This window comes from Corvus kubaryi, unplaced genomic scaffold, assembly GCF_017639235.1.
Source record: "Corvus kubaryi isolate FWS band 111438036 unplaced genomic scaffold, C.kubaryi_AGA036_p1.0 71, whole genome shotgun sequence".
In the NCBI taxonomy this organism is placed as follows: Eukaryota; Metazoa; Chordata; class Aves; order Passeriformes; family Corvidae; genus Corvus; species Corvus kubaryi.
In genome coordinates this window covers 20185374-20199971 of record NW_024582059.1, presented here as the reverse complement: position 1 = coordinate 20199971, position 14598 = coordinate 20185374, and the positions used below count along the sequence as shown (strand labels likewise).

The 14598-nt window shown below is 52.2% G+C and overlaps 1 protein-coding gene across 3 annotated transcripts; it reads left to right on the top strand.

Moving 5' to 3' along the window:
• The first annotated feature begins 946 nt into the window (after positions 1-946).
• Positions 947-14591, top strand: LOC121675014 (integrin binding sialoprotein). 3 transcript variants are annotated; one of them, XM_042049952.1, is made up of 7 exons: positions 947-1080; positions 9240-9304; positions 9383-9433; positions 9566-9637; positions 9826-9879; positions 11827-11928; positions 12215-14591. In XM_042049952.1, exons 2-7 carry the CDS (start codon positions 9251-9253, stop codon positions 12803-12805), a joined length of 924 nt encoding a protein of 307 aa, XP_041905886.1. In that variant the 5' UTR covers positions 947-1080; positions 9240-9250; the 3' UTR covers positions 12806-14591. The 3 variants fall into 3 exon arrangements, with proteins under 3 accessions (XP_041905886.1, XP_041905884.1, XP_041905885.1); XM_042049950.1 differs by lacking the exon at positions 947-1080 and adding an exon at positions 1225-1395; XM_042049951.1 differs by lacking the exon at positions 947-1080 and adding an exon at positions 3106-8136.
• Positions 14592-14598: the final 7 nt, after the last annotated feature.

Below are 14598 nucleotides of genomic sequence, written 5' to 3'. Positions count from 1 at the left end.
GTGTGGTTTGAGGTATTGCTGTTTTTTCCTCCTGGGCGTGGCAGGGTCTGCAATTTGGGGCTGGACTAGAGGGAGTGGGAAGCAGAGAGCAGGATATTTGTGTGGGGAGCCACAGCATGCTAGGGGGAGGGGGAAAGCAAAAGCTGAGGGTGTTCCCACCCACTCTATTTCCAGGCACCCCAAAGGCCATCCCTGCCCTTCGGTGAACCCGCAGTGGGGTGGAAAATGTGGCTGATGACCCCAGTGAGCCAGGCCTGGGGCTTTGCTCTATTATGGCCGTCACTTCCTGCAATGTGAGCAAGGGTTGTGCTGCTCTTCCTGGGGTGCTGGAAAGATGTCCCAGGGCATGAGGACTCTTCTGGGCCACTGTTTCTGTGTGCCAGTGGTGGCCTCTGGTACCAGGTCCCCTGCAGCAGAGATGCAGGTGAGCGGGCAAAAGGTGTTATCGTGAGTAAAGCCTGTTTTACCCTATGTGCCACTTGGTTGGGTTTTTCCTCCTATCAGCAAGCACATAAACAACATATTATTTAAAATTGCATTATTTTAAATCCCCCCCAGGTGCTTCTTCCTTGTTCACGTGGCAGGACAAGCTGTACAATGTAGGTTTCGATGCTGACAGGTGAAGCCTTGGGCTGTTGTGTCACTTTTACAGCATGAGGTGGTGGCTCTGCAGGGGACAGTACCCAAGGGGGCAGGGTGAGTGGGTACATGCCCTTCAGCTGTTGGGGCTCAGGGGTGTCAGTGCTGAGCATTGCAGTACCAAACTCAAGAACCAGTAAAAAAACTAAATTATTTTTTGCTACTTTTAGCAGAACCACACTTAATTTGTAGCCTGTTTCCACCACTATGAAGGCTGGTAGCTGAACAGCTCCTGTTTTTTTGTGGAAATTACATTTTTTTCACCCTGTGTAACCTTTTTTTGCTTCTCTATGAGATCAGCTCTGAAAGTTGCAGCTTCCCCACGCTGCTGCCTTGGGAATGAGCCTCTTTCCTGACTCTCCATCCCACTAGTCCCCACTTCACGGTGAATACCTCAGCTGTGACCTGGCCCTTATTTTTTGGACCCCTCGGATCAATCGTGTAAGTAGCTGGGGACGCTGTGATGGCAGCGATGCCTGTCAGGGTCATGGGCACCAAAATTCTGGTGTGCAGCCCCACCAAGTGGGGTGAAAGACATCAAGCGTGGGTTTGGCTGCAGCGAAAAGGGCTGGGTCTGCGCATCCCTGTGGCTGTGGTTTAAAGCTGCAGCAGCGGCGTGTGTGCCGCTGCAGGGCAGGGCAGGGCACGGCCGTGAGCTCTCCCGTGTCCAGCAAGCGGTGCCGCTGCTCAGGCAGCGGCCACGTTCTGGTGCCGCCTCTGCCGCGGGGCTGGGTCACATCGCTGGGGCCATCAGAGGTGATGTTTGCGTAGCGACAGCTGGCGGGGGTAGGGATGGAGCAGCTTTTTTCGGATCCCTCCAGGAAGAGGAGTGCAGCTCTGCAGTGAGCCCGGCCTGCGAGCAGGACGGTCGAGACGTAGCAGGGGTGGGGGGAAATCGCTTCTTGCAAGTTGGTGCATGACCCTGTGTCCATCCTCATCCTTGTGGGAGCGGTGCTGGGGTGCACAGCAGCCTGGCACAGCTGGGCAGGGGACTGCGTGTCCCCGTCCTCCTCAGTTCGTGCATGGAGAGAAAAACTGGAGAGATCTGGGTTTAGTCTGAGCGGGAGGCACGAGTGCCCTGCCAACAGGGCTGAGGGTATCCGGCTGTGCTGCCCTTCACGTGCCTTCCCGGGGACGTGCTGCCACTGCCCTCGTGTCCTGGCCAGCAACGCCCAAAGCTTGCCTCCCGCTGGCTGGCTGCTCCCCAAAAGCCACGGAGCCGGTGCCAGAGCTGGCTGCTGCCTGCCGGTCCTGCCAAGACAGCTTCCCACGGCACCATCCCTCCTGGGCATTGCCCTTCTCTGGGAAAACCTCCTGCCTGGCTGCAGGGAGGGAGCCGCTCGTGTTGGGCCCATGCAGGGATGTGCCCAGAACCTGGCAAGGACATCTGCAAGGTTTTGGGGGACACTGGTGACACTGGACTATCCCAATCAAATGCTGTTCATCTGTGTATGAGCAGGGCCACCCTGCTTGACATCTGGAAGGGCTTGATGATGGGCAGCACTTTACAGGGTGAGGTTCTGGATGGACAGAGAGAGAGTGACCAAAAGATGCTCTCTTGGAGGACTTTAAGGCATTTTTAGGAGTTTATGTATTTGGTTTTCGTGCCATGTGTCTATGCACTGTGAGCAGTCAAGGGGACAGCTCTTGCTCTCTGCTGTTGGGCTGTCAGGAAAAGCAGCTGGGAGGTCAGCCACAGGCTTTGCCATCACTGGAGATGTTCCTGCCTCCAGTTTCGAGATGATTATGCCATGGAGTTGTCAGGATCAGTTTTCCTGATGGGTTAGGCTGGGATAAAAAATGCCCACGTCAATGTATGCTTTTATTATCCACCCACATGACACTCTTTGTGCATTGGGGGTGGCTCCAGAGCTGAATGCTGCGATTTACCCATAAATCAGCATTGGGGTTTAAAGCAGGTATTTTTGGATCCATTTGGGTTTGTGAAAACATGAGTTTGCATCATCTTAAAAGAAAGGTTTCTTGTGTTGGTTTTTTTTTTTGTCCTTTCCAAGAAGAAAAAATTCTATTTTTAATAAGTAGCTGGTGTGGCTGAAGTGGTGGGAGGCAGCAGTGCTGAGCCTGGCTGTGGCAGCGGAACTTGGGGCAGCCATGGCACACAAGCTGCACTTATTCAACCCCCTTATTTTCCTGGCTTTGGTGGGAGCAACAGAGAGACCCCTGCACCTGCAGACCACCTCTCCATCCAGCAGTGACTTTTTTGACAGTGCAGACAAATGTCCTGGGCTTCCTGTGGTGATCTGAGTTCCACAGCTGGCTGCAGGGCTTTTCCTTGGCCTGTGTTTGTCTTTAGAGTTCACAGAATGGTCTTGGTTGGGAAGGACCTTAAACCCCATCTCAGTCCAACCTCCCTGCCATGGGCAGGGACACCTTTCACTAGACCAGGTTGCTCAGAGCCCCATCCAGCCTGGTCTGGAACACTTCCAGGGATGGGGCACCTATGACTTCTCTGGGCAACATGTGCCAGTGCCTCACCACCTTCACAGCAAAGAATTTCCTCCTAAGACCAAATCTAAACCTCTTCTCTCTCAGTTTGAAGCCATCCCCCCTTATCTTGTCACTACATGCCCTTGTAAGAAATATCTCTTCCTCTTTCTTGTAAGCTCCCTTCAGGTCTGATGGACTCGTCTCTTCTGTGCCCCCTGTGATGGAATTCTGTGGTGGGAACCACTCCTCTCCAAGCACGAAGTGCGGCCAGGAGAATTTGATTGTGTTTCTCTGCCCTTTTCAATGGGGAGAAAAAACCTCTGATGGAATCACCGAGGCCATCAATCTGAACAAAAGAAATATCCCAGACGTGGTAAAACAGTCTCTTACCTCAGTGAAACCCCAAAATGTTACAAACCTTTCAAATGCTCGTAGGAAATTTTTCTTCCAGCTCCCTTTACTGCCATGCACTTTGATGGCAAATAACTTTCCCAGCCTTGGCTCAGCCATGTCTTGGGAGTTTTGTGGTCCCCTCAGCACTGCCCCAAGCACCCAGGCACCACAGGATGGTACAAATAAAGTGCAAGTGTTAACATCCACCTGTACTGCACCATCCAGCTCATGATGGAAACCTTAAATCCACCTGTACTGCACTCCCCAAACTCATGACAGAAACCTTAAAGCTGCAGAGTGAGCAAGTGGTTTGCAGTTCAGTTTTTTCCTATTTTCACACTCTGAAATGCAAAGCTGCAAAGAGCTGTTGTTGTGTTTTAGCAGAAGGCATCAGGTTACTGAACACAGGGGCTGAACCTGCACGTGGGGGGCAGAGGCAACACCTGCCCTTTCTGCCCTAGACCTGATGTTGTTTCACCTGCAGAGCAAAAAGGAGTTTCATGACAGTGTGAAAACTTCCAAAGCCACCTTTCTATAATATGAAATGAGTGCCTGAGTACTTTTTGTAGAAGACACATACTTCTCTGTGTATTTTGGCTGGGTCAGATGGGGCTTTGAGTAACCTGGTCTAATGGGAGGTGTCCCTGCTCATGGCAGGGGATTGGGACTAGATGAGCTTTAAGGTCCCTTCCAATCCAAAGCATTCTGTGATTCTATGATATGTGGATACATATATCACTCTTCTGCAACTCCTGTGTGTACACAGTAACAAATGACATGTACAAGAGCAGCAGTTCCTGCTGACACATGTAGCACACTCTGCCTCTGCTGCATGTGGCACCTTTTTAATCCCAGATTCAGGGTTTTTCCCAGGTTAGAGCAGTGTGTGCAGCCCGGGAGGCAGGCAGCCATCACTAGTGCAGCACAGAAGCAGTGTGCCTCTGCTCCATCCAGATGCCTGATGGTCCAGGGACACTGGCTTAACTTTGCTTGAGAGCTCAGTTCCTAAGCTGCGTGTGCAGGCTGTTGGTTGATACTTCTGCAATGAACGCAGGCTGTCTTCCTGCTCTGCTCCTGAAAATAGGGCATTTTGGGGGGTTTATTTGGCTTTTTCTCCTAAGGATGTGGTTGAGAGCTCTCACATGTGGATGGAGGCAGAGAAAGGTGGGAGACCAGACCTGGTAACTTACTCTGGCTGATGAGGTGTTTCTTGCTCCTGAAAAAAAAGAAAAACAAACAAAAAACCTGAGGAGATCCAATGTACAGATATTGCTCAAACATGTGAGGGCCTGGGTGGTGGCGAGTCTGGGATTTGTGATAAAGCTGTGACCTTGCCTTGGTGATTTGCTGCGGTTTTTTCCCTGAGTTCAGGGTGCTTCAAAGTGCTCACATTACAGAGCTACTCCTGACCCGCATTTTGCCAGGAATGTAAATAGAATTTATTTCCTTTTCCTGATTTCTGCTCAAAGAAAAAGGAAAATCATACTAAACATTTAGTTGCAGAGGGCCAATATATAAAGATTGTGTACTGGTAATGGAGACTGACACATGGTGCATTTCAGATATTCTCCCCTCACACTTTTATCCTAAAATTGGATGTTGCCAAAAGAATAATGAGCTGTGTGTGCAGCTGATGCTGGTTTGCATTTGTGTTTGTGTTCTGAGAGGTAAGGGGAAAGAGAGGCATTCCTTATTCTCACACTGTTGCTCCCTCTTCTTGCTCATCACTTCTCTCCCCAGCTGGTGACCATGGCACACACACTCCTGTCCCTGACAGCATGTGGAGAGAGGTGGAGGCCAGGGCAAACTCAGCCTCAGGTGCCCCCTGTACATATTTTGGGGGTGCTCTGGGCACAGAGCTGCATAGCAGGTGTGCCCCTTTCCCTGGCTGCAGCAGCACCTTGGTCCCTTCCCCCCATGCTCAAAGTGTCCTTCTGGTTTTGTTTTCTTTACTTATTTTTGGCCCTGAGGTTTCCTTTCAGAATAGCTCCAGGGCGTGGAAATAGGATGGTGCAGCCTCAGCCCTGCAGTGCTCCCGGGCAGGACAGGAGCACTCTGCTCTGCTCATTTACTACCCTGCAAAAATAATAATTAAATTTGGACCTAGGAGCCATGTCAGCCTGTGCCAGACAGGGACACTCTGACCCTGAGGTCCTCAGGGGCTGAGGCAAGTACACCCAAACTGTACGAGGTGCCCTTGCTGGGTGCAAGCCCACCCAGCTGCAGAACTGAGCTGTGGCTGGCGGCTGGTGCAAACCCCACCTTCCACTAGACCACGCTGGTCAAAGCCCCATCCCTTGGAAGCAGATAAGCTGTTCTGTGTTTTATTTCCAGCAAGGTGAGATCATTTTCATAAAGCTTTCAGAGCCTGCAATCACTTTTAATACCAGATTCCTTTCAGACAAAGGGGTGATCCCTCCAAGCCCTGCTGCCTTGGAGAGACAGAGTTCTTGCAAAAGCATTAAGAGACCAATGCTCCAAGCCTGTGATGTGATGCTTTTTAAAGTAATAATAAAAAATAAAATTAAAATGGAAATGTTTTGGATGTGCTTGCTGAGTTCCCTGCTGGTCTCCCGGCATGGTGCCGGTGAGGTTGCTGCTGCTGGTGGCCTGCCTGGGCAGCACCCACTCCAGGAGCTAAACATAGGTGCTGGCTGCACAAGGCACTTGGGCACACATTAATTATCCTGGTGCTTTTTAGGGATCTTGGGTGAAATATGTGTTTTTATAGTCAGTTTTCCATATGTTTTTTTTAAGCAGCCTGGAGCAGAAGCCCTTTAATTACATTAAAAATCGCCTCCCACCAGGACTCTCTGTTCCCAAGCCTTGGTGAAATTTTAAGCTCAAAGCTGGGCACATGCTCACTGCTTTCCTGGGCCAGGCAGCTTAGGACAGCGGGGGACAATGGGAAGCACGGCTGTCTCTGTCCTGAACCCCCTGTATCACCCCCAGCAGGGCAGGCCCTCCAGCTGCTCCAGCCCCATGGAGCTGGAGGGGACACAGGAATCTTCTCAATGCTCATCTCTCTCTTTATCAGAGGCTGCTGTGTTGGCACCAAAAAACTGCATGGCTGGGTTTTTTTTTTTCTTTTTTCTTTTTTCTTTTTTTTTTTTGTGTGGGTTTTCCTGGCATGAGGCATTAGCTGAAAGCCACGGCCAGCTCCAGACCTCCCTTATAATTAGGACTCCTCACAGTGACACAATGGGCTTTGAAGCCCATGGAGTAGGGGCAGCTGTGCCCTGCAGCCCCAGGGTTGCACGGTGGGCATGTGGCATGGCCTGCTGCCAGGGCTGCTGGACCCTCGAGGGGCTATGGGGGGACCCCTCCCTCCCCAGAAACAAGTTATGTGTATAGTGTTCCAGCAATTATCAACTCCCCATCACGTACCTGTCAATGCTGGGCTCCCCTGTTTGAGGGTGAGGCTGTTTGTACGCCTAGTTTTGAGACACAACATTCGGGTCTTTCATGGCAAAGTGGATTTTTTTGTCCTAAATAACCTCAATTTTACCACTGGCTAGGCTGACCATTACAGACCTGCCTAAAGGCATTTATTTTTCAGCATCACTGTTCCCTTTCCTAGGGCTGTAGGTGCATCAGGTGGGATTTGCAGTTCTCCTCACCCCTGTGGGAAGCAAAGCTGCATTTGGTGAGGAGTCATTCTCTGAACTGCTGCAGCCCAGATGTGCAGGAGCTCAGGGGCCTTTGCTGAAGAGTGCAAGAAAAATCTGGGAAAGAGGCAGCAGAGGTGCACTGGAGAGCTGGGTGGCTGAAATCCGAGCAGGAAATGATAAATATAGGTAAAGGAGAAAAGACGTCCCTGCAGAGGTGGGTGTCGGGGCAGCATCCGCTTGCTGTATCCTGCCACCAAAGTCCCCAGTGAGATTTGAGCGGACACATGGGTGGGGTTTTTTTCACTTTTCCCCCCACCCCAAGCAGTTATTCTGCTTTGCTGGGGACAAACACAGATTTTAACTGAGCAACGCCTGATTTTGGAGAGCAGGGGACTGGGCTGGCCCCTGTGTGGGTCTGGGTAGTTAGTGGGGCATTAGAAAAAAAGCAGACTTGCAGTTTGTAGCAACACTGTGGCAGAAATGGCTCCCAAAGGTGTCACCTGTATCTGAGTCCCCTTTTCTTTCCCTGCCTTTACCAAGGCTTCTGCAGGCATCCTGGAGAGGGATTTGTTTGGATTTAGCTTTCTTTTCAGTCTAATGGCTCTATCCAACTGGCTGTGGAGCCGGGCCTTTGAGGTTGGTCATTTTGTCTACTTGAAAAAACAGTGACAGAATTTCCCAAAAATGGAGGTGGACACCCCCCAGGAACAGATTTCCCAATATTTATTTTAATTAAAACCCAGAGTGTTATTATACCCTCGGCCTCCCGGCCGCTCATCTGAGGCCAGACCCTCAATTAAGCGGTGCAGTGCAAACCTTGCTGGGTTTGGCAGCAGCACGGGGCGCTATGTTTGTGCACCAAATCTGCCAGCGTTTAAGTTTTGGAGGGTTTTTGGTGCACTCTGGAGGGCCGGCGTCACTCCAGGCAGGGCGGTGACTGGCTTGGGGGGGGGGGGCAAAGCCAGACCTTATATCCCAGCAGGGCAGCAGCAGGAGGAAATCTGTGCCAGCTGACTCTGTGGGTAGCTCTCGGTGCTGGGGCAGGGTAAGCTTGCTGCTGCTCTTCCCAGCTGGGTTGTGCATTGCTGTCTGATTTTTGCAGGGAGATGGAGGGGCTTAGCTTGCTGGCAGGACAGGGTGCTGCTTTTATTCCTTGCCTGGGGCTGTGGCTTCATGAAGCGCTTGGGTGGAGGGGATGAGCATCCAGAGCCTTGCTGTGAGGTCAGGGAAGCTTGTGGCCACTTGTTTTCTAGCCTGAGTTAAGCAAAAATAGGGAAACTTCAAGCACAGACAAATGTAACAACGACTCCTCACAAGCTCAGCTGATGTTGAGTTTAGGCAGAGGAAGGGTAGGAAAAAGGAAGGTCAGTGGGCCTGGCTGAGCTCGGGAGGATGCTGGAAGCATCCCTCCCTGGGGGAAGGCTGGGGTGCTGCTGGAAGGTTTGGGTGTGCTCCTTGCTCCTTGATGGAGGAGGGCAGGCTGTGTTTTGGTGCTTCGGGTCTGCAGCTCAGACCTGCCCAGAGGCAAGTCCCTTCCAAGTGTGCCTGTGGGGGGCTCTTTGCATTGGTGTCTTGCCACTGTTATTTTTGCCAATGGCAGGCTGTAGAAGCCAATTATTTCCATTATTTGTTTGCTCGTTTGTTTTTCCTCAGTGAGGTTAAACTGTCTGTGGTGTGATTCCCAGGAGCACTGCTCCCTGGGCAGAGCCTGAGCAGGTCTTGGAGCTGTGGGAGGGCGGCCACCGTGGGCAGTGCTCCCAGCTGCTCCTATCACATCTCCAGTGGGGCTTGGCTTTCTCCCCTCCCTCAAAGGCAATGGGGAAGCAGGAGTGAGTAGTCCTGCTCCAGGAAAGGATGAGTCCACTACATGGTGAAACTTGCTTTTCTGGTATTTTGTGGCTTCTAGAAAAAACAACATATATTCATGGAAATTGAGGCTGATCTTTAAAAAAAAAAAAAAGGAGAAAAAGAAAAGAAAAGAAGGAATTTGGTCTATGGAGGGGTTGGGTGACTGCACCAAGAAGTGGCTGGAGGTCAGCCTTTCTTCTCCTCGCTCAGCCACATGGACACAGACATGTGGATGGTTTGGAGTAGTGTCGGTGCTTTCTAGCTGAAAAGCAAGCCCTCGACGTGTTTTGCTGTTCCTAGAGAAAGCAGCCATGAGGAGTGTCCTGGTCTTTGTCTGCCTGGTGGGGATGGCCTGCGCCTTCTCGGTGAGTGCCAGGTGAGGGGGGACCCCCCGGCCTCCCCGGGGCTGGTGTGGGGCTTGTACCAACCCACCTTTTCCCCAGGTCAAGAGCTGGCTGCGGCAACCCAAGCTGGACGGCTCGGAAGAGAACGCGGTAGGGTCTCCTCCACCCTGCGTGCCCCGTCCCACACGAGGCTGGTCTTGAGGGAGGGCCCATTTTGGTGGCTCCTGTACCCAGGTCCAGGTCCCCAGACTGATGGGATTTTCCCCCTCCTTCTTCCGGTAGGTTTTCAAGAGCCGGCACCGGCATTACCTGTACAGATACATCTACGTGTATCCCCCGCAGCGACGGTACCAGGTGGGTGCTTCTTAGGGGTTGCTGCTGCTTTGCCGCCCTCCAAATGCAGAGATTTTGGCCCAAATGAGATGGGGGCACAGTCTGTGCCCTGTTTGCACTGGCCCATGGGCCTGAGCACAGAACATTGTACTCATGACACCACTGGAAACCCACCCACCTGCCTCCAACTTGGTTTTCCCTCTTCTTAGGGCAGTGACTCATCCGAGGAAGAGGGGGATGGCTCAGAGGAGGAGGAAGGGGGGGTGAGTATGGCAAACCAGCAGCCTGCAAAACAAATACGGGAATTTGGGAACTTTGGTTTTGTAGTCTCTGCTCATCAGCATTTGTGGTCACTGACTGCCCACAGCCTTGCACTCTGGATACAACTGGATTTTCTACTCTGGGGCTTGTTTTACTACTTTTTTGTCAATTTTTTCCTTTTTCTTTCCTTTTTCTTCCTGGGCGGGGGTTGCACCAAACAACTCTGAGACAAACTCTCTGGGTTTCCATTTTCAGTGGCTCATAAAGGAGCAGGACCGGTCAAAGAACAGAAGCAAGGAGGTTCATACAAGGAAGAAGGTGCTGTTAGGGACTCCTCTTACCTTCCTCTTTCAGGATCTGTTGCCCTTGAAGCACTGAGAAAATTTCTACGGAAAATCCTGTTAGGCTCTGCATGTGTGTCTGTGGAGTGACACAAACTGATGCTATATTGGGAAAGACACATTTTTTACCAGTCAGATGATAAAGCTGCTCCTGTCTGCTGGATCAGTATGAGCTTGGGCACCTCTGTAGTTGTGAGAGTCACCCAGGTCCAAAATTAAATGCAAGGGGTTACAAAAGTCTTTTGTGTCTCCTCAGGCTACAAATGCTCAAAAATTATCCAGTGGTCTCAGGCACACAGGAACTTTGAAATAAGGATCAGGTACGCTTGGAAACCTGTGTATCAGACCTAATCAAGTCTTTTATTTTTTTCTTTTTCAAAAGTTATTTAATGAAAACCTGGGATTCTGGTTTTAAATTCCCCTTTGGAGACCAATCCAGGGTTGGGATACAGTATGGGGTGGCCCCTGTGCCAACCCTGGCACCTCCCTGCAATTTGCCCCATTTTGCCTGTTCCTCTCCCCTACCACTGCAATCTCTAGGGATAAATTTGAGTAGTGGGATGGGCAGCAGAAGGTGGAATTTCATTTCTCAGGAAGAAATTAAGTGATATGCAGGAATGTAGCCGCTGTTTGGGTCTGCCCTTTTCGTTTGGAGAGCACCAGAGCAGTGGCTGTTCCTAGGCAGGGATGTGTCAGCGTGGTCAGCAAGAGGAATCATGCTGAAAGGCCCCAAGGTCAGTTATAGGTATGTAAAGAGCACTGCTATAGTGGCTGCTGGTTGGGGAGCATCGCTCCCACTGGCACAGCTAGCTGCACAGTGCAATTTGATGTCTCTCCTGTTGGAGACAAGAGCAGCCTGGGTTTTCTCTGCCATCAGGTGCACCTGTCAGTATTCCAAGGTCTGAGGTGGCCCAAAATGCCAGGGTAGGTGTCCTTGGTCTTGGCGTGTGAGTGGTGGGGATTGCCCAAGGCGGTGATGACACTGACCTCACATCTCCCTGCCATGGCTGGGCTCATTTGCTGGTAGCAACATGTTCCTCCTCCCAGGCTGGGCACTGGGTGAACTGCCCCACCAGTTCCTCAGTGGCTGCTCCAGGCTCTGTTTGCATTTGGTTTATTCCTCACCTTTTTATAGCCAGGCATCCCGCTGAGAGCCCTGCTGTGCTGCTGATCTCTGGGGCCAAGCATTGCTGATGGCTGATTGCTGGTGGGGTTTGGGCTCACGCCTGCCTTTGAGCCATCACACTCTCACTGACCATCCACACATGATGTGCAGCATGCCCACATGTAGTGTGCCTGTGGCTTTCTTTGTTTACTGGAAACTGGGAGAGGTAACTTCAGAAGAAAACCTTTACATGCTTTGCAAAGCAAAACGCAGAGCCAGAATGGGAACACCCAGCTCCAGCCACCACCACTTAATTGCATGGCTCCAGCTGCCCTGCTGCAGCTTCTCCATTTCAGCCTGGAACAAGACCTGTGGGAAAGCAGGGAACTCGGAGCAATGCCCAAATGCTGTGTGTGGATGCTGCGTACCCCTCTCGTTGCTGGGAGGCCTGCGCTCCACTCCAGCTGCTGACCCTCTGCGCTGTTCTGTCCCTGTCCCTGCAGGAGCCATTTCATGCTGGCACCAAGGCCGCTGGACACCCCGCCAGAGCAGCCCCTGGGGACTGCCAGGGTGCACTGGGAGGAGACGTCACATCCCCCCAGCAGGTGTGGCTTGGGGACCTCCCGTGGGGAGGGCTCTGTTCACTGCATATTTGCTTGCACCCGTTGGGATGCCCTGCACCCTGTTTCTGCTTGGGGAGCTGCTGTGGAAATACCCACAGCTGGACCAGGCTCTGGGCATTAACTTGGGGTTGGAAGGGGTACCCCAAAAAGAGAGTCCTGCCATGCAAGGTGTGGGGGGATGCTCAGCTGTGCCCATACCTGCCCCTTGCCACATGGAGGTGCAGCCTCCTGACACCCCAGTAATGCTGTGCTGTCTTCCCTCTGCCAGGGCAAGGGCTGCCAAGAGACCCTGAAAGGGATCAGGCAGAGGACTGCCAGCAAGGGGGAAGACTCTGAAAATGAAGACAGTGATGAGAATGAGGAGGAAGAGGAGGAAGAGGAGGAAGAAGAAGTAGATGAGAACGAGAATGTTGTCAATGGCACAAGCACCAATACCACAGAGGGTATTGGACCTCATGGCAATGGCACTGCAGTGGCTGAGGAGGGCACTGGTGAAGCTGAGGAAGCGGAGGAAGAGGAGGAGGAGGAAGAAGAAGAGGAAGAGGAGGAGGAGGAGGAAACCGAAGCCACCACCATCGCCAGCACTACCAATGAAGATGGTCTGACCCAGGCGACAACTATGGTTGATGGGGGACCCACAGATGCCACCACAGATGCTACCACAGCTGGGGAGCTGTGGGAGTATGATGTGACGGCCAGGGACTACGGCCGGGGGGACGAGGGCACCACGGAGGGTGGGTACGAGGAACAGGATGGGTATGCACGCGGGGACAGCTACCGGGCCTACGAGGATGAGTACGGCTACTACAAAGGGCATGGATATGATGTGTATGGCCAGGATTACTACTACAGCCAGTGAGCAGGGGGGCAGCCCTGGTGCTGTTCCTGCCTGCCCCAGCCCACTCAGGAAGGTGCATCCAAAGGCTCCCTGCAGCCACTGCATGCCAGAGGAGACGCCAGGCAGCTTGCCATGTGCGCTGGCTCCGTTCCAGGCTTTTTTATTTTGTATCTTGCAAAGTGAAATGAAATGAAATGAAATGGAATGAAATGAAATAAAGCAACTGAACTGAGCCTGCTGGTGACAAAAGGTTTGCTGCCAAATTTGCTGGGGTCAGTGGGGCAGCACAGCACTTGGTGAGGGGCTGAGGGGCTACAGTTGTCCATGATGCTTAGGGCTGAATCTTATTATTCCAGCTCAGATGCACATGAAAGGAGGGAGGAACACCAAGGCTAACTTGGAAAGCCTCTGTAGAGTCCCCTCTGAAAAATGAAAGGGTGCTCTTAGGGACACTGCTGTGGGATTACAGACATGTTTTATGTAGAGTTGATGTGAATTTCCAATACTTGAGCAATGATAATTTTACCACATCTTCCATTCCTTGGTAACATGCCTCCCATGGCCTAACCACACACCAGGCAATGTTAATAAGGGTAAAAACACTAATTTCTTTTTCTGGGCATCACTAGCTATAGATGCACACCCCTGTAATGAGGGCTTTGCTTCTTCATCCCTGCACCAGGCATGTGGGTAGAAGGCTGGGCAACTTGGATGTGTGTCTTGAACACTAGAACTGCAGCCCAAAATGTCCCTGTCACACAGCCTCATTCCCAGAACAAGGTAGGGCTGTCACAGTGACAGTGGTGCAGCTACTTCCCTCCTACATCAGTGATGGGGATGCCTGGCTGGGAGTCCTCAAGATCCCTGCTCAGGGTCACTCCTCAACAGGAGTGTGTCCCTGGCCAACTGGAGATCTGCATTACGGATAGGGATGGAATAAATCCCACTGGGTTCCAGACAGATGCCACCATTTGGGAATAGTGATGCCCATTATGCATAGTTTATGGCAGGTACTGTGCTGCTCTTGCAGTCCTAGGAAGGGAACCTGAGTTCAGCTCCTGCTGTAGGTCCAACTGCAGAACTAGTCTATTCTCACAACAGCAAGTTGCTGGCCATTGTACAAAACTGCTTCCGTGTGCCAAAGCCAGGCTGCAGTTGCTGGAGAGGCAGGAGGTGCTGCCTGCAGCATAGGCACCCATGGAGACAAATCCCTATGGTGGCACTGGGGAGCCCTGCATGCGCTCATGGCTGGTGGGGGGACGCAAGTCTCCCATCATCCACATCCCCAGGGGGTGCCCAGAGACGTCAGGGAAGCAGCATGGACAAAGGGCCCTGGAACTGCCAGGGGCTGGGTCCCGCTCCCACAGGGCGTGTAGCCCAGTCCCATATGCGTCAGCCCCCCAGGCACCTGGCAAAAGCTCTCCTCCAGGAGCCAAGGCACATGGGCTGACTGCCCTGTGCGGTGGCATCTGACTGCCGCTCCCTGGCCAGTGGGCAAGCATCAGTTTCCTGCTGGCTCTGGGATTTGCTCCTGCTCAAGGCTGGATGCTGATGGTTTAAGCGTTTCTGGTGATAATGCAGCAGTCGTGCCAGCTCCTGGGATTTGGGTTAGAACAGAGTGGGGAGTGGGATGGCAGCTGCTGTCACCACCACCACAGTGAGTGCCTGAGCCAGACTGGCCGCAGCAGTGGGAACCCTTCTTGGCAAGGGCATAGGTGATCAGCAATGACACCAAAACTAGAGGTGGTGGGGAGGAGGGTTTGTACATCATGCACACCTCTGTAGCGCTTCTTTGTCATGAAGTTGGGCTCAAA